General features: G+C 57.4%; 2 protein-coding genes across 13 annotated transcripts in view; both read left to right on the top strand.

Annotated features, from left to right (window-relative positions):
* The window catches only part of DTX2 (deltex E3 ubiquitin ligase 2), a 37,011-nt gene extending 30,835 nt beyond the window's left edge, over positions 1-6,176 (top strand). For 4 of the 11 annotated variants that reach the window (XM_036308837.1, XM_036308841.1, XM_036308836.1 and 1 more), the window contains 6 exons: positions 824-897; positions 1,890-2,010; positions 2,105-2,352; positions 3,007-3,168; positions 4,379-4,468; positions 5,586-6,176. In XM_036308837.1, coding sequence (XP_036164730.1) covers positions 824-897; positions 1,890-2,010; positions 2,105-2,352; positions 3,007-3,168; positions 4,379-4,468; positions 5,586-5,813 — 923 coding nt within the window. In that variant the 3' untranslated portion in view covers positions 5,814-6,176. The remainder of the gene's footprint in view (positions 1-823; positions 898-1,889; positions 2,011-2,104; positions 2,353-3,006; positions 3,169-4,378; positions 4,469-5,585) is intronic. The other 7 variants (XM_036308842.1, XM_036308845.1, XM_036308844.1 and 4 more) reach the window with 4 other exon arrangements.
* Positions 6,177-9,538: 3,362 nt separating this feature from the next.
* Positions 9,539-14,749, top strand: UPK3B (uroplakin 3B). 2 transcript variants are annotated; one of them, XM_036310515.1, is made up of 6 exons: positions 9,547-9,757; positions 9,917-10,066; positions 10,351-10,579; positions 11,885-11,964; positions 12,704-12,833; positions 13,283-14,749. In XM_036310515.1, exons 1-6 carry the CDS (start codon positions 9,673-9,675, stop codon positions 13,440-13,442), a joined length of 834 nt encoding a protein of 277 aa, XP_036166408.1. In that variant the 5' UTR covers positions 9,547-9,672; the 3' UTR covers positions 13,443-14,749. The 2 variants fall into 2 exon arrangements, with proteins under 2 accessions (XP_036166409.1, XP_036166408.1); XM_036310516.1 differs by lacking the exon at positions 9,917-10,066 and having other exon boundaries at positions 9,539-9,757.
* The last annotated feature ends 4,949 nt before the right edge of the window (positions 14,750-19,698 follow it).

The following is a 19,698-nucleotide window of genomic DNA, read 5'->3' as shown; positions in this document are numbered from 1 at the left end:
CTCTGGTTCTGCCGCTGTCTGTCTGGACCAGCCCCCTGGCTGTATGGATTCCCTCTTGTCCTTGGGTGAGGCCTGTTGGTACGGGGTCAGTGGTTGTGTGGGTGCAGGGCTCCCCTCCCAGCCTCTTGCACATGTACACAGAGGAATGGGAGGTTTTGAGAGGAGCAGGTGGCCAGGACACCCTTCCTGCTGCATATCTTGGCTGCTTCCCAGATCACTCGCCTTAGGGACCGAGTAGGTGTGTCACTAAGATTCCACAGTCCGGGGACAGACTCGAGAAGACGTGGCAGCTTATTGTGACAGTGTCAGTGTGGCCGTCGTCTGCAGTCAGCGTACACACAGACGCTCACACGGGGTAGGCACCCGCTACACACTAGCCTCATAAAACTTCTCTTACCGAGACTTTATTACAAGAATAATGAAACTGGAGTGAAATCACACTGCCAGCACACGCTCCAGAATAATTTGTTCTAAAAACTGCTGTTTGACTTTTCCGCACGTCCTCCAAGGAGCCTGGGTCTGGTTTCCTGACCGAATGTGCACAGGGGCCTGAGGGCTGTGACCAGCTGTTGTCTCTGCTCCTCTTCCTCTGCCTCCGGGGCTCCTGGGGCTGGGCTCCCAGTGCGTGGGCCTGGACAGGGCTCAGCCAAGCAGGGTGTTGTGCGCCTGGCTCCAGGTCTCCCCTCTTGCATGCTGACGTTCCTCTCAGCCCTCCTAACCCCTCCTGGCAGCTTGGACTTCTCCCTTGTCCTCCTTTCTCTGTGGTTTCAGCATCTCCAGTTCTTACTCCTTGGGACACAGCTGATGCTCTCTTCTCTTCTAGGAGGGACTCCAAAGCCAGAGCCCGAGCAGGTGATAAGAAACTATACTGAAGAGCTGAAGACAGCCCCAGATGAGGTAGGTGCACAAGAGGCAGGCTGCTTGTAGTTTTGTTTGGAAACAAGGGGCAGCTCCAGACAAGAAGGCCGCCAACCTGGTCTGTGCTAGAAGGGCACCTCCGATGCCTGCACCATGCTCTGGGCACTTGGGGTTAATCTCCCAAGATGAGGCGGCTGCAGCTTTTAAAACTTAGATTTCAATCTTAGCTTTGTCACAAACAAGTGTGATCCTGAGCAAAGCTCCTCGCTTGCTGTCCCGGGCTCTGTGTAGTCCTGTGCCGTCCTGGGGGTTGGGAATCTTGGAGACAAGCAATGGGAAAACCTGCCCCATTCCCCGAGGGCTGACGCTGGTGGACAAGGGACGTGGCCTTGCCCAGATAGCAGTCCTACCCCTTGGCTGTGGGAGAGCAGGTCAGGGTTCCTGTAATTAACAGGGCCTGCCAGACCCTGTTAAAGCGCCAGTAGGACCCGAACCTCTCTCTCTGCTGAGCCACATTGAGGGGCCGTGAGTGCCACTTGTCTCTGATTTGATGGAGAGTCCTGAGAATCTGGAGGAGGTGGGCTAAATGTCAGTCCTTCCAGTACAGAACCGAGGACTCTTCACTGGCCTGTTTCTCCTGCAAGTCGAGTACGTGAGAAACATACGGTCGGTAAAGGTTTAGACAGAAGCCTAAAAGGCATCCTTGTGTCTCCCACCCTCTCTCCAGTCCTCTCTGTTCCCCCTTCACAGCACTAATTTTTCTTTCTTTTTGCCTTTGTGCTGAAAACCCCTCCACGAGGCCTGATAGATAAGACAAAGCCCCGACTCCTGAGCATGATCAGAAGTTTCTAGGACCTGATCCTCACCTGTCTTGTCTCATCTACACCTTGTTCACCCTGCCCCCCATAGGTGCTACCACCCCTCCCAGACTATACGCTGGTTTATGCCTCAGATCACTCTCTCCCCTGTAGCCGGAACGTCCATTCCCGCTCTTACCCATCCAACAAGTTCCCCTTTCCTTGTAAACCCAGCTTGGAGGGCCTCTCCTGTTTTCTTCTCCTCTATCTGGCTGTTCCTGCTGCTGTGTTGGCCTTTGCTTCTGTTCCTGCACTGGCCCCTGGCTCATTGCTGCCTGTCCTTTCTCCTACTACGGTAAGCCCCTGAGGGCACAGATCCCAGTGACTCATCTGTTCCCAGCCTCTGGAACAAATGACTGTTGAATTGACTTTGACTGTAACTCTGGCAGGTCAGCAGATGAAGGCCTTTTCCTACAAGTCTCGCCTCTGGGTGCAGTGTCTCTTTTGGCGAACGTTCCCTGTGTTGGTCCCCCTCCAGGACTGCATCATCTGTATGGAGAAACTGTCCATGGTGTCTGGGTACAGTGACGTGACCAACAGCAGGACCATTGGACCAGTGGCTGTAGGCCGCCTCACCAAGTGTAGCCATGCCTTCCATCTGCTCTGCCTGCTGGCCATGTACTGCAATGGAAATAAGGTGCCTACATGCTGACCCAGGGTGGGGGCAGGGGTGACCTGTCCCGGTCATCCTGCATCTGAGCAGGTGACTGTAGCTGCCTTGTGAAGGACCTGGGGTGTGCTCAGAGGCAGCCCCTTCCCTGCAACAGGATGGAGTTGGGGGCTGGGGGTGGCGGGTGATGTCTGGCTGCTCTTCCTTCAGTGGCGTTTAGCCAGAATGGACAGAGGTTGGGAGGACGGAGAGAACTGAGACATGTGGCGGACCTTCAGGCGTGGCTTGGCCTTTCTCCACAGCATCCCTGTGTATCCTGTACCAGTAGGGTGCCAGCACCAACAGTTGATCAGTCACAGGTTTCTTGCTTGACTTGAAATGTGAATAGACTGTGGGGACTTTTGTTCATAAACCTGATTTTTCTACCTGATGCCAGTCTCCTTTAATGAAAATTATATAACGAGTTTCTGGTACAAAACTTGTCTTTCTAAGGAAGCTGTTGGAATCAAGTTTCTGTGTGAGGAGGCTGCCTGGGAGTGGGGCCACCTGCCCAGACCCGATGTGTGATATCAGCCGACCTGCCCCCCTGCAGGCCTCCTTCCCATCTAGATGGTGGGTGGCTGTGCCTAGGTGCTCCCTCGGGGCCTCCAGCTCAGTGTGTGGTGTTCTGCATTGTCTCAGGATGGAAGTTTACAGTGTCCTTCCTGCAAAACCATCTACGGAGAGAAAACTGGGACCCAGCCTCGGGGGAAGATGGAGGTGTTCAGCTTCCAGGTATCCCTCCCTGGCCACGAGGACTGCGGGACAATACTCATAGTTTACAACATTCCTCATGGCATTCAGGTAAGGGCCCTGGCAATGAGGAGCCTCCTGGGATCTGCCTGGAATCAGCCCTCTCCCAGCAGTCTGTCCCCTGTCACTGTGGGGATGTCTAGGTTGCCAAGTTCAGGCCTCCAGGAACCAGGAGGCACTAGTGCAGGGGGTTACAGCAAGCTCTTAGGAAGCAAAGATGGCCCTCAGCTCCTTCCTGAGATAGGGAAGGCTTCCTGGAGGCAGAGACGTCTTAGCTGGATCTGTACTTGGCAGAAGGTCAAGTGTATAAGCAGGAAGAACACTTGTGTTGGGGGGCAGGACCCTCTTGGGGCCACAGGACGGGACGGGGAGGTGCCAGCAGTGAAGACTGATGGAGAGACAGGCTCAGTAGCCAGATGAGGCTGGGTTGGGAGTGACAGGGCTGAGTCTCGATGTCAGAAACAAGACAAAGATCCTAGCAGAAGGCCGCAGGATCCCAGTGGAGACCCAGATAGGAGCACTGGCCCCTCAGGCCTCCTTCTGTGGGCCAGGATTGATCTCAGAGCCTGGGGCAGTTTGGAAAGATGCAGGGCAGTGGGGACCAGGAGTCCGAGGGGGCCCATCCCTCTATTTTGTTTAACCATGTGCTCTTCCCTGGTTGCCTTCTACTTCTTCTCCTTGGCTGAGAGTGAAATTTTAAAGCATTCTAGGCAGGGTTGGAACCATAGGGCCAGTGGGAAACTTGTTGCTATACGTGACGCGTCACTGTGTGTCAGAGGACAGGAGCAAGGGCTGTGCAGACCACACTCCTGTGCAGACCACGGCCACTGTCTCAGGGCCCTGCTCCAGCCACCTCTAGAGTGAAGACTGGAGGGGCCTCTGTGCTGGAGTGAGGGTGTCCTGAAGGCTGGCAGACGCGCTGCCCAGTCCAGAGAGCCCCGTGCCTGGAGGATTGCCGAAAGAAGTAGGAGCCTCCGTCCAGCCTCTGAGGGGTTCTGTTCTCATCAGGGAAATAGAAGAAGTTAGGAGTGTCTGGTGCCAGGCGGAGTAGCATGCATTCAGGGAGGGCAGCCATGTTCACGTTGGGTCTTCTAGGGGCAGGATTTGAGAGAGGCAGCCATTTATTGGGCCACTTGAGCTTAGGAACAGCCCCAGCCAGGAGGGTAAAGGGGTGAGGCTGGGCCTTGCATGTTTTGTGCAGTTCTAGTGGGTGAGCCCCTCTCGGAGCACCCCCACTCCCTTGTTTGTGTTCCTCCTGCAGGGCCCTGAGCACCCCAACCCCGGGAAGCCGTTTACTGCCAGAGGGTTTCCCCGCCAGTGCTACCTTCCCGACAATGCCCAGGGCCGCAAGGTAAAGCCCCATGCCACCCTTGGGAAGGGCCGCCTGCTGGCAGGCCTGTGCCAAGTGCTGGTCCAGTGCAAGGCCACTCCCTTCCCAGGAACCCTGCTGTGGGCTGGGCATCCTCAAGGTGCCGGGAGTACCGGGTCGTACTTTCCTGGGGCGTGGGGAGGAGAGACTGTCTTCGAGCAGCCTAGTGGGCCAGGTTGTGCCGCTGCACTGATACCTGAGGTAGGACTTTCCTTGCCTGTGGGAGACAGAACAGCTAGTGTGACAGCTTTGAGATGGGAACAGGCTGGGAAGATGTGAGGAGCCTGAAGGAGGACCAAGTGGGTGAGTGGGAGTGAGGTGCACAAGGAGCGAAGGTGGCTGCTGGCCTGTGGGACTGGGGCTTTAGCCTAAGCACTGCATGATGCCATGAGGTGAGGGTGTGTCAGCAGAGCTGTAGAAGCTGCAGATTTTAGGTTTGAGAAAGCTGTCTCTGCTGCTGTGAGAGGATGGACTCCAGGTGGCTGCGTGTGGAGAGCAGCAGGAACGGGAGAGAGCAGGGAGCCTGGATTCGATGGGGAGGGACAGAAGGAAGCTCATCCGGGATGTACTTGGAAGTAGGGACTAATCAGGTGTCAGGGGCTGAGCAAATGGCAGCACTGTCTGAGGTGGGAGGGCCAAGACTTGAGTCATGGAAGTGCTCAGTGTGAGGTCCATTGGACTGTCAGAACAGCAGTTGGCATTCCAGAGGGGTCAGAGTTAGCGCTAAAAGCTGGGGACCCCCACAGATGGGATTTCATCTGGGACTGTGGATGACACCACTTAAGGTGACAACAGAACAGAATGGAGAGAAAAAGGGCCCAGCTCCCAGGGACCCTGCTGGTGGTTAATGGCACATGTTGAATGAACCAAGGTCCTAGCATGCAGCACCGACACAGCCCACAGCTGACATTGGTGGGTGGCTGGTGCTGCTGACCTCATCCTTATTACTGGGGCAAATTAGGGGAGGGCAGTGGGTGCTCCCACCTTGTCTCCTGGCAACCTCTTCCCCAGGGTGGAAAAACCTGTGAAGGCCAGGGCTTATTCACCTTTCCTTCCCCCTCACTTCCTCTTCCTTCTCTTCCTCCTCCTCCTGGGGCAGGTCCTAGAGCTGCTGAAGGTGGCCTGGAAGAGGCGACTTATCTTCACAGTGGGGACGTCCAGCACCACAGGCGAGACGGACACGGTAGTGTGGAATGAGATCCATCACAAGACAGAGATGGACCGCAACGTGACAGGCCATGGCTACCCGGACCCCAACTACCTGCAGAATGTGCTGGCTGAGCTGGCTGCCCAGGGAGTGACTGAGGACTGCCTGGAGCAGCAGTGACCACCAGCTGGCAGCCAGCCGCCCATCCCCACTGCTGGCTGGGCTGCTCTTGAGATGGACCGGCAGGAAGGTGCTTTCCGCAGGAGCTGGCATGTTTATTGGGGGGTGGGCATTTTCCACCGAAGCTGGGGCCTCTCCTGTTTGCCTTTCCTCCTTCCTCTTCCCCTCCAGGCCTGGATTTGCATGGGAATCCCCAAGCCTGGGGAGTTGAACTTGTGGGGGCGTAAGATGCAGCTACCTCAGTGCGGGGCCTGGCATGGGCTGAGGAGAGACTGCCCCACCCCTAGCCAGGGGCAGGCATGGGTCTGGGTCAGCTTCTCATACCTCAGATGTTCTGTTTGCAATAAATGTCCAATAGCCAAAGTCAGCAGGCCCTAGTGTATTTGTCAGTGGAGAGGATGTGTGTGTATATGTGCACACGCGTGCATGTGCGTACGAGATGTATGAAGGCCTGCACACACGTGTCCTGCTGGAAAGGACCTATGAGCTGCCCATTCAACTCCCATTTCCTAAATGAAGGAACAGGCTGCAGTGAGCCAGAGAGCCCATGCACTGACCTGTGCTGCTTCCCCATCCCCCACTCCGGTCCTTGTACTGTGGAGTCCAGCAACTCTGAGCCCACCATCCTATTACTTCCCCAAGTTCTGGGCAGCACTGCTCATAGGAGGCAGGTGCTGCTGCCTCCATTTTACAGATGGTGAAACTGAGGTTCAAGGATATAGTGACTGGCCCAAGGTCCCAGCTAGTGGTAGAGCCAGAGCTGGAATCCGGGACAGGATTGGTCTGATATCATCCTCAAAGTCATTATCCTTCTGAACCCTCTCAGAAAGAGGATCACATACCCTCAGACTCGCTGTCTGCCGGGGGTGGGGTGGGGTGGAGTGCTTGTGGCCTGAGCCTGGCGGCGCACACAGCTGCACTTGGGCCAGGGCCAATTTTGCCTTTGTGGATCCTTTATAAGAAAAATGTTAGCCTTGGCCAGGTGGAGTGTCATCCTGTATACCAAAATCTTGTGGGTTTGATTCCCGGTCAGGGGACATACCTAGGTTGTGGGTTTCTCCCTCTGAAATCAATAAAACCGTATCCTTGGGCGAGGATTAAAAGAAGAAGAAAAATTGTGCCCGACTGGCGTGGCTCAATGGTTGAGCATCAACCTTGAACCTATTCCCAGTCAGGGCACACGCCTGGATTGTGGGCTCGATCCCCAGTGTAGGGCATGCAGGAGGCAGCCAATCAATGATTCTCGGCCATCATCGATGTTTCTCTCTCTCCCTCTCCCTTTCTCTCTGAAATCAATAAAAATGTGTTTAAAAGAAGAAAAGTTAAATTCTGTTTTATGATGTGTTGATATAAAGACGAAAATATGTTTGGGCATTTTCTTCCATTTAGAAGTTTATTTCGTTCCCTTCTGATTTTAAAAGAAACTAGGACTTTTCCTGGGCCCCTGAATGTATTGTGGGCCCTGGGCACTGCCCACGAGCCTAATGGGGAGCTGGTCCTAGGGAGGGCAGGGAGGCCTGGCTGCCCCCCAACCTGTTTGGTTCCACAGTGAGACCCACTCCACAGGCTCACAGGGCTCAGGAGCTGGGTGGGCACCTGCTTGCTGCTGCCCTCTTGACTCCCACCATTGAAGGATAATGAGAATCCGAAGGGGAGAACATGTTTGCAAATCATCTACCTGATGAGGGCCTAGTACCCAGACTGTATAAGGAACTCAACAAGAAGAAAAATACCCTTTTTTTTTAAAAAAAGCAAAGCACTTTTCTCTAAAGAAGATATGCAGATGGCTGACAGGCACATGAAAAATGTTCAGTGTCATCAGGGAAACAAAACCACAAAGTGATAGATACCATGTCGTGCCCAATGAGAATGGTTATTACAAAGAAAAGGGAAAACAGCAAATGTTGATGAGGACGTGGAGAAACCGGAGCCCTTCGCTGCTGGTGGATGTGCAATGGCCCCGCTTTGCGAATGGTGGGGCAGTTCCTCAGAAAGTGGTTGCCATGACTCAGCCGTCCCGCTCCTAGGTTCACATCCAAGCCCTGGAAACATGTCCAAACCAAAGCTTGTTCACCACTGTTCTAGCAGCGTTATTCATAATAGCCAGAAGGTGGGGAAACCCAACTGCTCAGCTGATGAATGGCTAAACTAAATGTGGTCTGTCCATACCGTGGAATGATCCTTAGCCGTAAAAAGGAAGGACTGACCTACGGCAGCATGGATGAACCCTGAAAACATGATACCAAGTGAAAGCCAGACATGGCAGGCCGCATCCTGTGTGAAATGTCCGGAATAGGCAAATCCAGGCAGAAAGTGGGAGTGGTTCCCCGAGGGGAGGGAGGGGGAGTGACTTCATGGGTACTGTGTTTGTTCTTGAAATGAAAAATGTCTGGAATTAATGTTGATTGCACAACCTTGTTAATATACTAAAAACCAGTTAGCTGTGCACTTTAAAAGGATGAATTTTATAATATACTAGCCGCCCAGTACACAAAATTCATGCACATTAAAGGGGAATTAATTAGAGGAAATATTTTAATATTGCTATTTGCCCTTTCTTTATAATAGAAGTGCCGGAGATGAAAGAAAATTGGTAAAATGTATATGAAAATCTTCCTCCTGTCAGAGTCTGGGGCACGCCACAGGACCCAGAGTCAAGTCCCCACCCACCTGCGTGCACCTCGAAATTGCGCGAGACCCAGACCCGGCCGGCCCCACCCCCATTGGCGAGGTCCAGACCCAGCCAGCACCACCCCCATCAAGCCCCACCGGGCAGGGGGTGCAGCCTCAGGTTCCCTGGCCCAGCGCCAGACAGGGGGTGCAGCCTGAGGTTCCCCCATCAAGCCCTGCTGGGCGGGGGGGCGCACCCTCAGGTCCCCTGGCCTGGTACCAGTCGGGGGGTACAGCCTCAGGTCCCCCGGCCCAGCACTGGGGCGGGAGGCACAGCCTGAGGTCTCCCATCAAACCCCGCTGGGCAGGGGATGTGGCCTGAAGTCACCCTTCAAGTCCTGCTGGGCCAGGGGTACAGCCTCAGGTCCCTGCTGATTGCTCCTTAAGGCTCATGATGAGAACGCTGCCTTCGCTGTGGGCGCAGCCATCTTGTGATGGCATGGCGGAATGAGGGTCAATTTGCATATTACCTATTTATTATATAGGATGGATTATATCTTAGTAAAAAATATATATGGTTTATATATTTACAGTTGTGAGTGAGCAAAGCAGTTTATTCTTGAATTAACTATTGACGAACAACTGTAAACCTACTTTTGCCCCACCCATGTATGTAGTGAGAACCAAAGGGAATAATGTAAGTGGGGGCTTGTCAGCTGTCAGGGGCTCTACACACCTTTCTCCGAGTTCTTCCCTCGGACAGGGGAACTGAAGAACCAGGGAGGATGTGGCCCCAGGAGGGCCAGGCGGGCTGTGGTGGGGTTGGAGCTGGACAGGTTGGAGCTGCCCCAGGCTTGCTCCTGGGTGGGGTCGGAAGGCCAGAGGTTGTCTCCTGGCACCTGGGGTGCAGGAATCTCAGGCATGTGGCCCTGAGCCCAAGGCTCCAGAGACTGGTCCTCCTCCCCAGGGTTGGGAGGCTGGGTGGGGCCTAAATGCAGACATGGGGCCCTGAGCTCCAGTGGCCTCTCCCTCAGCCCTGGCCTGCCCCACACTAGTGCCCTGCCCAGGCCCCTCCCTGTGGGGGACTGGGCTGAGGGGAGGGGCTGGGTGCATTCATATTTTCAGGTCTTTCCAGCCCTTGGCCAGCCTGGCAGCCTGACTAACCAGCTTCTCCAGGCCTAGGGGTTGGGGGAGGGGTGGAGGCGGCCAGCCCAGCCCCAGGCTGTGGCTGTGGTAGAAGGTGGCTGTCATGGTGCTCCGCCAGAGGCAGCCTCACTCACGGCTGCTGTGCCTCTTGGTGGCGCTGGTCTGGCCCCAGCCCTGCACGAGCCTCGGTGAGTGGGGGTCCAGGGATTGGGTGCACCTGCCCAGACCCAAGGGGCTGGGGCACCTGCTGGTGTGATTGGACCCTGGGAGCCCACATCCTCTAACTGGGAGAGGCAGCCCCAGGGCAGGGGGCCCCAGGACCCTCACTCCTCTCTCCACGGCCACAGAGCTGATCCCCTACACGCCGCAGATCACACCCGGGGACCTGGAAGGGAAGGTGACGGCCACCACGTTCTCCCTGGAGCAGCCGCGCTGTGTGCTGGACGGTCATGCCGGGGCTGCCGACACGGTCTGGCTGGTGGTGGCCTTTAGCAACGGTGCGTCCCAGTGCAGGTGTGGGCCTGGGGTGAGCGGTGGGGCTGAGGAAAGCTGCAGGTCTGGGAGCCCCTCACTGTGACGTTCCACAGCTGGGTGTGGATTGGGAGCTGGGCTTTACGGAGAGGGGCCTCAGAGAGGGTGACAAGCCCTGCTTTGTGTCACAGGGGCCCTCTGGGTGCCGAAGGGTCAGGGCTGCAGGCCTTGGACCCAGCCGGGGATTGTGGCGAGGAAGGCCTGGCTTCACTCTCTTACCAGCCCCATCGGTCTGCCCTCCCTTCCACAGCCTCCAGGGACTTCCAGAACCCCAAGACACTGGCTGAGATCCCAGCTTTCCCACAGCTGCTGACCAATGGCCACTACATGACGCTGCCCCTGTCCCTGGACCAGCTGCCCTGCGAGGATCCCGTGGGTGACATCCCCGTGCTGCGGGTGGGCAACGACCCTGACTGCCTGGCTGACCTTCACCAGCCATCCTACTGCAACACCCCCCTCCCTGGCCCCGGACCTTACAGGTGGGTCTCTCTGCCTGGAGCCTGGGATGGGGGCCTGGGAGAGGAGAGGTTTCAGGGACCAGGGTTGCCCTCCCTAGCCTTTCCCCAGGCCCCCATCCTGGCTGCAGGCCTCGCAGGCCCTTTCCATTCACAAACCTTGGCTTCTTCCTCAGGGTTTGGGGTGGGAGGGTTGGGGGAGAGCAGCACTCATCACAGCTGGGCGGCAGGCAGAATTCCAGCTTCCGGGTGGGCCCAGGGGGAAGAGGTGGCACCAGAGCTGGTGGGGTGGGGTGGGGTGGCAGGGCTGCACTCATGGGCCCACTGTTTCTCCCCTGGGTAGATCTGGTGGGAAAGTAAGCACAGGCCCGAGTTCAGACCCAGTCAGTGGGTATGAGGTGGGGAAGCAAAGGAAGAGAGGCACAAAGCACCCAGGGGCTTGCTGAGGTCAGGTTAGAGCCGGGGTAGCAAAGCAGGTGTCCAGACGTGGGCTCCCTGGCCACAGGATGAGGCCAGGTGTCCTCAGGGAGGCCAAGTCCAACTGAGAGAACCGTTCGCAGGGGGGCAGGGAAGGTGGTGCGCTGTGGGCTGGGCCAGCATCTCCATCCGCCTCCCTCCGCCCTCTCACCCAGCCCTGCCAGGCCCACCTTCCCCACCCAGGCCCACTCCCTGGCTTGGCCTCCATCCCTAGCAGCCACCAGAGCCAGCTTTCCTCAGTGCCAGCCTGTCTGAGTCTCTTTTTGAAAATATGTTTTTATTGATTTCAGAGAGAGGAAGGGAGAGGGAGAGAAGGATAGAAACATCAATGATGAGAATCATCGATAGGGTGCCTCCTGCACACCCCCTACTGGGGATCGAGCCTGAAACCTGGGCATGTGCTCTAACTGGGAATCGAACCATGACCTCCTGGTTCATAGGCCGACACTCAACCACTGAGCCACACTGGCTGGGCTGCCCAAGCCTCTTGATACTTAGAAACCTCCCAGAGCTCCCCAGCCCCTCAAAGGCATGACCTCCTCTGCACGGCCTTGGTGCCCTCAGTGCCAGCTGCCCTTCTCTGTGATCCTGGACTCTGCGTGCACTCTCAACACTCCCCTCCCACTCTAGGCCTTTATCTGGGGTGCTTGCCCCTATTGGGGGGCCTTCCATGGCTTCAGAGACTCCATGGGCCAGCCGTTCTCCCCTGGGAGGCCTATAGCCCCAGCCCGTACTCCCCACAGAGCCAAGGCTCACAGCCTGGCCCAGAAGAGCTGCCTTGAGTCTGGCTGTGTTGGACGCCCGGCCTAGGGCAGTTGAGGCTCTGAGCCTCACCCCTCCTCCTCTCCCCAGGGTGAAGTTCCTCCTGATGGACGCTGGGGGCTCACCCCAGGCCGAGACCAGGTGGTCCGGCCCCATCACTCTCCACCAAGGTACGCTGGGGAGGGGGTGTCCTGGCTCCAGTCTGTCCCTTACCCTCGGTGAAATGGTCGTGCTCAGCTGCCCCCTCCACCTCCCGCTGCCGGGGGACTGGGTGCCCGGTGGCAGTGTTCAAATCCGGCGAACCCTCCACACAGATACTGGTGCTGGGGGTGGGGCACCGGCTCTGTCCAGCCCCACATGTTTGCCACTCTTGGGTGCCCAGGCCCCAGCTCAGTCATGGGCAGCAGCAGCCTTCCCCTCCTATGGGAGCCAGCCCGGACCCAGCATTGCTGGGAGAGAAGAAGGGACAAAGCGAGGAGGGCAGTCCGTCAGGGCCACGGGTTCTGGGAGGCTTCCCTCAGCAGGGCCCCAGGAAGCCAGCATGAGTCACCAGGCCGAGGACACTGCTTATGTGAAGACCAGATGTCCGGTGTGGGCGATGCCTGGGAGATGGGCTGCAGGAGCTGGGGATGGGGCGGGCGCTTGTTGTATGCCAGGCTCCAGGGAGCAGGGCAGCCACACAGTCAGTCTTCAGGTCTGCCGCTGCTGGGCAGGCACATTGGTGGGAACAGCCTAGAAGGTGAGGCTAGGGTGGAGGCTGGAGCGATGGGTGGTCCAGGCTACGGGCAGAGATGCCCTCTGAGACGGACAGATGTCTGTGGAGGAGAGAGCCCAGCCTTGGTATGAGCATGGGTGGGGGCGACTGCCCTGGGGCCCGAGGGCAGCCTCTGAGCACCGCTGTGTGTGCAGGGAAGTCTCCGGGCTCCATCGACACGTGGCCAGGGCGGCGGAGCGGCGACATGATCGTTATCACCTCCATCCTCTCTTCTCTGGCCGGCCTCCTGCTCCTGGCCTTCCTGGCTGCCTCCACTGTGCGCTTGTGAGTGGTGACACTCCCAGGGCCCCTTCCCACCTGGAACCCCTCCCCTGAGCCTGGAAAGCCTCCCTGACCCTGTGGTTTTGAGCTGGGAAGTCTCCCTGGAAGGGCTGTGCAGAGAATTCCCACCTGAGTCTCTCCCCTGGGCGGTCAGAGAGGTGGTCCAGCAGCTCTTCTAACCACAGGTTCAGAGAAGGGGCCACCTGGCTCCGCCCCTGTCCATCAATGTGTCCTTTGCTTTGGCCCTGGTCCTCCTGGGCCTTGGTTTCTCAGTGAACTGACACTGGGGTAATCAGGGTGGCCACCTGGAGGAGGCAGGCCTCCAGCTTGTTCTAGAAGGGAGGGCAGGGAGACCAGAGGCGGCAGGAGGAGGGGGTGGGAGTGGGGAGGAGGCCCTGAAGTGGCAGCCAGCCTCGCCCAGCAGTGACACCGCTGCTCCTCTCCCCGTCCAGCTCCAGCCTGTGGTGGCCTGAGGAGGTCCCTGGGCAGCTTCGGATCGGCTCCTTCATGGGCAAGCGCTACATGACCCACCACATCCCGCCCAGCGAAGTGGCCACCCTGCCTGTGGGCTGCGCGCCCGGCCTGGACCCCCTCCCCAGCCTCAGTCCCTAGCCTGGCCTATGTGCCTGGGGCTGGGGCACTGGGCGGGGGTGAGGGGGAGACCAGGGTACAGTGCTCCTTCTCAGCCCTTTCACCCACATGGCCCACCCATCACACGCCCCCTCCCTGAAATCCCACCACTAGCTACCGGAATGCGGTCCCATTCTGCCCCCCGCCCTCCCCCTTCTCTCCAGGCAACTGAAGTTGTATGCAGGGGAGTTTGGGTGAAGGCTATGGCCAAGCTGGGTACCCAGCCCCCCACCTCCATCCCTTCCTCTTGCGAGTTGAGGCACTGTGCAAAGGCCCCCCTGACTGGAAGCTGCCAGTCCCCAGGAGCAGGCCTTGCTCTGTCCTGTGCAGGGAGCTGAACTGAGCCCATCACTGAGGCTATGAGGCCTGAGCCTCCCTGTCCCTCTGTCCCACCTGCCAGTGTCTGGGGCTGCAGTGAAGTCCCCAGAGGCCCCTTCATTGTCCCTGGGCACAGGCCCTTCCTTGGGGTGGCTAGAAGGTCAGACGGGGTATAGGTGCATGTATGACCATCTGGCCACTGATTTGGGCCACCACTTCCACCCCCCTTGCACACACAGAGGGCTCACACACTGCTCTATGCACTCTCACGCCACAAACATTGTTGCGTGCCTGCTGCATGTCATGCACAGTGTTCAAGACTGGGGGCCTCAGGCAAATCTTGGGGAGCTCACTCATTGCTCCGGACCTCGGATGACCTCATGTCCAGGTGTGACCTGTTACTGTTGGGAGGCGGTCACGCCCGCAGATTGTCACATACCCTGGGGCTCACACTCCCCCAGACAATCACCCCAATGGTTCTGTGGGTTCCATGACCGCCCTCGCTGGTGGACAGGCTTCATTACTCGCCCCCCCCCCCCCCCCCCCCCGCGCGCGTCCATTGGCCCACAAACCTGGCGGTACCCGCCGTGGCCACACGAGGGCGCCAGTGCACCGCAGCTGTTGCCGCACAGCCCCGCAGGCTCACTCCCATTCACAGACCTGCAGGGCTCTGTTGGGCGGAGGGCTCCGGCCTGGAGCCTCAGCAGGCTCTCTTGGAGGTCAGGGCTCCAGGCCCCATCTCGACTGAGCCAGAGGGATGAGCAGCCACGCTCCCGCTTGAGGACCCACTGCGTGCTTTCCAACCCACACAGCCCTAGATGGAGAAACTGAGGCTCAGTGACTTGCCCGTTGTGCTCTGTCCACTGCCACCTGACTCCACATACCCTGGCCACACTAGACTGACTGCGGTGCCCTGCGGGCACAGGTGCCCTCTCTTTCGAGGTGAATAAATGCTGTCTGGCTTTCCCAGCTGCGTGGTGCCTGTGCTTATTTCAGAAGAGGAGCATGTATGCCTGGGATCCAGCCTGGCCGTGCTCTGTCCAGCCCCACTGCCACCAGCCCAGGGCTGCCCTGACCCTGTCCCCTTGATCGCTAGACCTAACTGTGCTTTGGGGTGCCCCCCATCTCCTGACAGGCCCAGGAAAACCCACCCATGTGTTGCAGGGCCAGGAACCAGCTGCTAAGCCATTTCTGTGGCAGACACTTCAGGGGAGGCTTTGCTTTCAAATCCCATGCACTCCTGGCTCCAGGTGGTCTTTCCCCTCTCCTGCCTGCACCCCTATCCTGCCTGCACCCCGCCAGGCACACTACTCCCTCCAGGCGCAGACAGAGCAGTCAGATGCAGCCAGGACCTCAGGCCCCGTGTCCTGTGTAGCATCTGCTCCTGGGAGCCAGCCCCTTTGGGCAGCCTCCTTTGAAATTCTACTACTTTGAAGCCCAGGTCCCTCCTGACCTGGAATTGGAGGAGGGTTCAACATGCCCCCACCTTCCCCTCACCAGCTGCCCCTGGCAGAGTCTATCTCACACTGTCCTGTCCAGACCTGGTTCCAACTCCAGATGAGGAGGCTCCTGAGGCCCCGGATACCCAGCTTGGGGCCTGCCAGGAGGGCGTGGTGGGGAGGGAGAGGGTCTGCTGGTGTTTGCTGAGTGGAACCATGAGCAAACCCTCGGGCAGGGGGATTGGCCAGGCGCAGGACGTGCTCCGGGCTCTTCCAAGTCGCGGGGTCGCTTGCGGCTTGTTCCGAGTGCCAGCGTCTGCGCTGGTCCCAGGCACAGCCCGTGACAGGCTGAGCACGCCTAGGACGCCCCTCCTTCCTGGACAGCCCCCACCCCGCCCTCTGAAGAGCCGCTCTCACCCCATCTGGCTGCCGGGGGCTTGAGCAGAGAGACAGGCTCCAAACAGATAATTGCAACACACGGGAGAAGACGGTGACGAGCTGGACAGCCCAGGGGAGGCAGCTGACCCCACCCGAGGGTCATGGGGCTCCTGGTGGTGATTTCTGAGCTGAGTCTTTCTTTTTTTATTTTTTATTTTATTTTTTATTGATTTCAGAAAGGGAAGGGAGAGGGTTAGAGAGAGATAGAAACATCAATGATGAAAGAGAATCACTGATCAGCTGCCTCCTGCACGTTCCCCACTGGGGATCGAGCCCGCAACCCGGGCATGTGCCCTTGAGTTGAGTCTTGAGAGGTAAGTGGAAGTTAGTCAAGTAGACAGGAAAGGAGAAAGGAGACCATGTTGCCCTTTGGTGGAATAGATAGTGCTGGGGGGCAGGGGGGCAGCAGGTCCTGGGGCCCTGAGCCAGGGCAGACAAAGGGGGTTGGAGAGGAAGAGGTGAGTTCAGAAATATTCAGGAGGTGCTGGAGGAACTGGGGACTTAGGTGTGGGAGATGAGGCAGAAGGAGAAGGCTAGGCCTGTGTTTCTGACATGAGGATGGGTGTGAATACAAAATGGAAGTCTGTATGTAGTGGTATCACCCTAACTTGCCTCAGCAGATCCCCAGCAAAGGGAGTCCTGGGACCTCGTCTTAGCAGGTGGGTGAGTCCACAGCACGTCAACAAATTGTTAATATTTTACAAAGATGGAAGCCTACCCTGGTCAGCAGGAGGCCACCCTGTGAGCCCGCATAACTGTGGGGGTTCTGCCCCAGGGTTGTGCTGGCAAGCATGCCAAGGTGTCACAGAATCCACACATCGAGGGGCGGCGGGCTGCCCATGGCCACACTGTCACTGTCACGCTGAGCCCTGGGCGGCTGTGCCAGGCCCTCTGCCCAGAGTCACGCTCGAGAGGGTCATCAGTCGAACCCAGCCCTTCCTGGGCCAGCTCATGACGGCCCCAAGCAGCGTGCACCACGACAGCCGACAGACAGCCAGTTGTGCAGAATCTTTTATTAAATGGAGTTTTGGAGACTCTTTTGTTAAATGGCATTTAAAATTCTCCCCAGGGCTGTATTTGGGGAATCCATTGGCCCGTAACATAATGGCTCAGTGGTTAAAAACAAGTTCATTGTTAAAAAGGAAAACACAGCAATCATTGTGGGTGTGATGACTCACAGGTGACTCATCAGACCTGAAATCAAAGGGATCAGAATGACAGCAGGTGGAAACGCGGCAGCTTGTCTCTCGCTGGGATGTCAGTAGCTGCCCTTTGCTGGTCTCCCCACACCAGTGTTGCTGCTCCCCACCCCCATCCTCCTCCCAGCATCCTGAGGGACCAGATTATAAGCCTGAAGGTGTCACACCATTGCTCACAGCTCTCAGAGACTTCCTACTGTAAGCACAGAATCTGGATTCTACAGTTCAGTCGTGGGGTCCCATGATCCATCCCTTTTCCCCTACATTCCAGCCACACAGGCCACAGGGCCTTTGCACGTGCTTTTCTCTCAATGTAGAACACTCCTCCACTTCACTCCCTTCCCTCTGGCCCATTCCCTCCCTCAGGGAAGCCCTTCCTGATCCCTCAGCTCTCCTACACTGTGTTCCTTTCCTTCGCAGCACATTTTCCATTTGCAATCAGACATGTAAAACGGTGAGCTTTTCCATCTTCCCCAGTAAACTGTGAACTTCAGGAGGGAAGGGACCGACCAGATCTGGTCTGCTCACCAGGGTGCACCCAGAGCCAGCACAGTGCCCAGCAGGTGCTTAACAAATAATAACTGTTGACTGACTGTTTTATCGAAGGCACTTTACACTCTTTTTAAAATGTCAGCTTCATTGAGATATCATTCAAACACTATACAATACGCCTACGTAAAGTGTACAATTCGGTGATTTTTAGTACTCACGGAGTTGTACCACTATCAACTTTAGAACATTTTCATCACCCCAAAAGGAACCCTGTACCCACTGAACAGTCACTCCCCACTCCTCTCCAACCTCCCTTAGTCCGGTCCCTGGTAACTCCTCACCTCTTTCTGGGCATGTCATAGAAATAGAGCCACATAACATGTGATCCCCTGTGACTGGCTCGTGCCACTGAGCACAGTCTGGGGGGAGAAGGAGCGGGAGCCCTGGCGTTGCTGCCGCGGGCGCCGTCACTCGCTGCTCCTCTCACTTGGCTGAACGGTTTCTTCATCCTTATTACTGGGTAGGACTGCAACCCAGTGTCCGGCCTCTGGCAAAGCAGGGTCCCTTTCACCCAGGACACAGGACAACTATCACAGGGGCTCAGTCTCCTCAGGGGCCCAAACCCCTCCTCCACCCCCACCCCTTGTATTCTCAGCTGCAAATAGGAGAGTTGGGTGGGAAAGGAACTTTCGGGAGGAGATCGGGGAGCTCCTGAAGGCTCCAAGAGCAGGGCCTGGAGATCACACGAAGCTGCGTTTCCTGGTCCCACCCTGGGAGTGTTCAGCTCTGTCACGCCTGGGAGCTGGGCATGGTGGCCCCTGCACTGGCCATGGCACCCACTTCCTTGTCTGGTGTGGGTGCATGACTGGTGGGCACCCTGGCTGCATCGGAGGCTGGAAAGTCACGCACTCTGACTGCTGCAGTGAGAGATGGGCCGTGCAGGAGGGTGCCCGTGTGGATGAGGGGCCGAGTCTGCTCTGAGAAGGGACGCCTTTTTGTGATTCTCACAAAGGTATCACATGGCCAGTGCTGGCTCTGGGGACATGTGCGGCAGGAAAGTGTCTCCTACATAAGGGGGGCGTGGCAGGAGCTGGGAAGTAGAAAGAATGGCAACCATCTTCCCCATCTAGGAGCATGGGGAACTTATGCTGGCCAGCAGGTTCCACTATAATAAAAGCATGTCATTAAATGCTGGGCATTCAGAGCCTTGCTGGGGTTTGTGACTGGGCCAGTGTGGGAGAGAGGGGGGCCTCTCTAGGGGTCAGCCCTGGAGCGTGCACGCCCCACCTCGAGCCTCAGTGTTGTGGCCATGATTGTTGGAACCCGGGGCTGCTGTGAGTGGCCACAAGAGGAGGGAGTTGGAAGGTCTGACATGTAGATGCTCAATGAATGTTTTTATATTTTCCTTTGAGGTATTTTTTGTTATTTCAGAGGAAGACCAAAGCTGTCACTTTGACCATTGGTTGCTGCCACCTCAGAGCTTCCCAGTCCCTCCCAGCATGGTGACACCAGGACCCTCTGCAGAGCTCAGCCCCTCACCACTGCCCACAGGAGGAAGCTGGGCACAGAGGGAGCGAATCCAGCTCCTGGCCCAGCCCACGGCCTCCTTGGGCTCCTGGAGCCCCTCCTATCTCTGCCGGGTGGGCCTGTGGTGGAGGGCGGGCAGGCTCCACCTTCTCAGGGGGGACCTGCATGAAACAGGAGCAAAGGGACACAGCTACACCTCACTGTGCACTCTTCAGCCTGCCCACCCCACCCCTGCCCAGAGGCGGGGGAGGGAGAGGAATGGGGTGGAGTCAGGGGGAGGGGGCAGTTGCTGGACACCCACTGTGGGCAGGACAACAGGCCTAAGACCTGGCCCAGAGACCCCACAGGCCATGCAGAGGGTCAGGTCCTGTCCCTGTTCTCAGAAAGTGCCCTGCTCACTAGAAGGTACACCCCCTGTTATAGACCAAATCGTGTTCTTCAAAATGCCTATGTTGAAGCCATAATCCCCTCTCAGAATGTGACTCTATTTGAGATGGGGCCTTTAGAGAGGTAAGTAAATTTAGACCTTTGGGGGTGGGCCCTAAGACAACAACCCAATCTCTTACAAGAAGGGATTAGGACACAGAGACACCAGGGGCCAAGCACAGAGGCCACGCGAAGAGCGGGCCAGACGATAGCTGTCTGCAAGCCAAGGAAAGGGGCCTCAGGAGAAGCCAACCCTGCTGACACCTTGAACGTGGACTTCCAGCCTCCAGAACTATGAGAAATAAATTTCTGTTGTATCAGCCGCCCGGCCGGTGGCATTTTGCTATGGCAGCCCAATCAGAGCCATCCACCCGCAACTGTGGTGTCATGGGCATGAGT

The sequence above is a fragment of the Myotis myotis genome, unplaced genomic scaffold, assembly GCF_014108235.1.
Source record: "Myotis myotis isolate mMyoMyo1 unplaced genomic scaffold, mMyoMyo1.p scaffold_m19_p_5, whole genome shotgun sequence".
In the NCBI taxonomy this organism is placed as follows: Eukaryota; Metazoa; Chordata; class Mammalia; order Chiroptera; family Vespertilionidae; genus Myotis; species Myotis myotis.
This window is presented reverse-complemented; position numbering and strand designations above follow the sequence as displayed.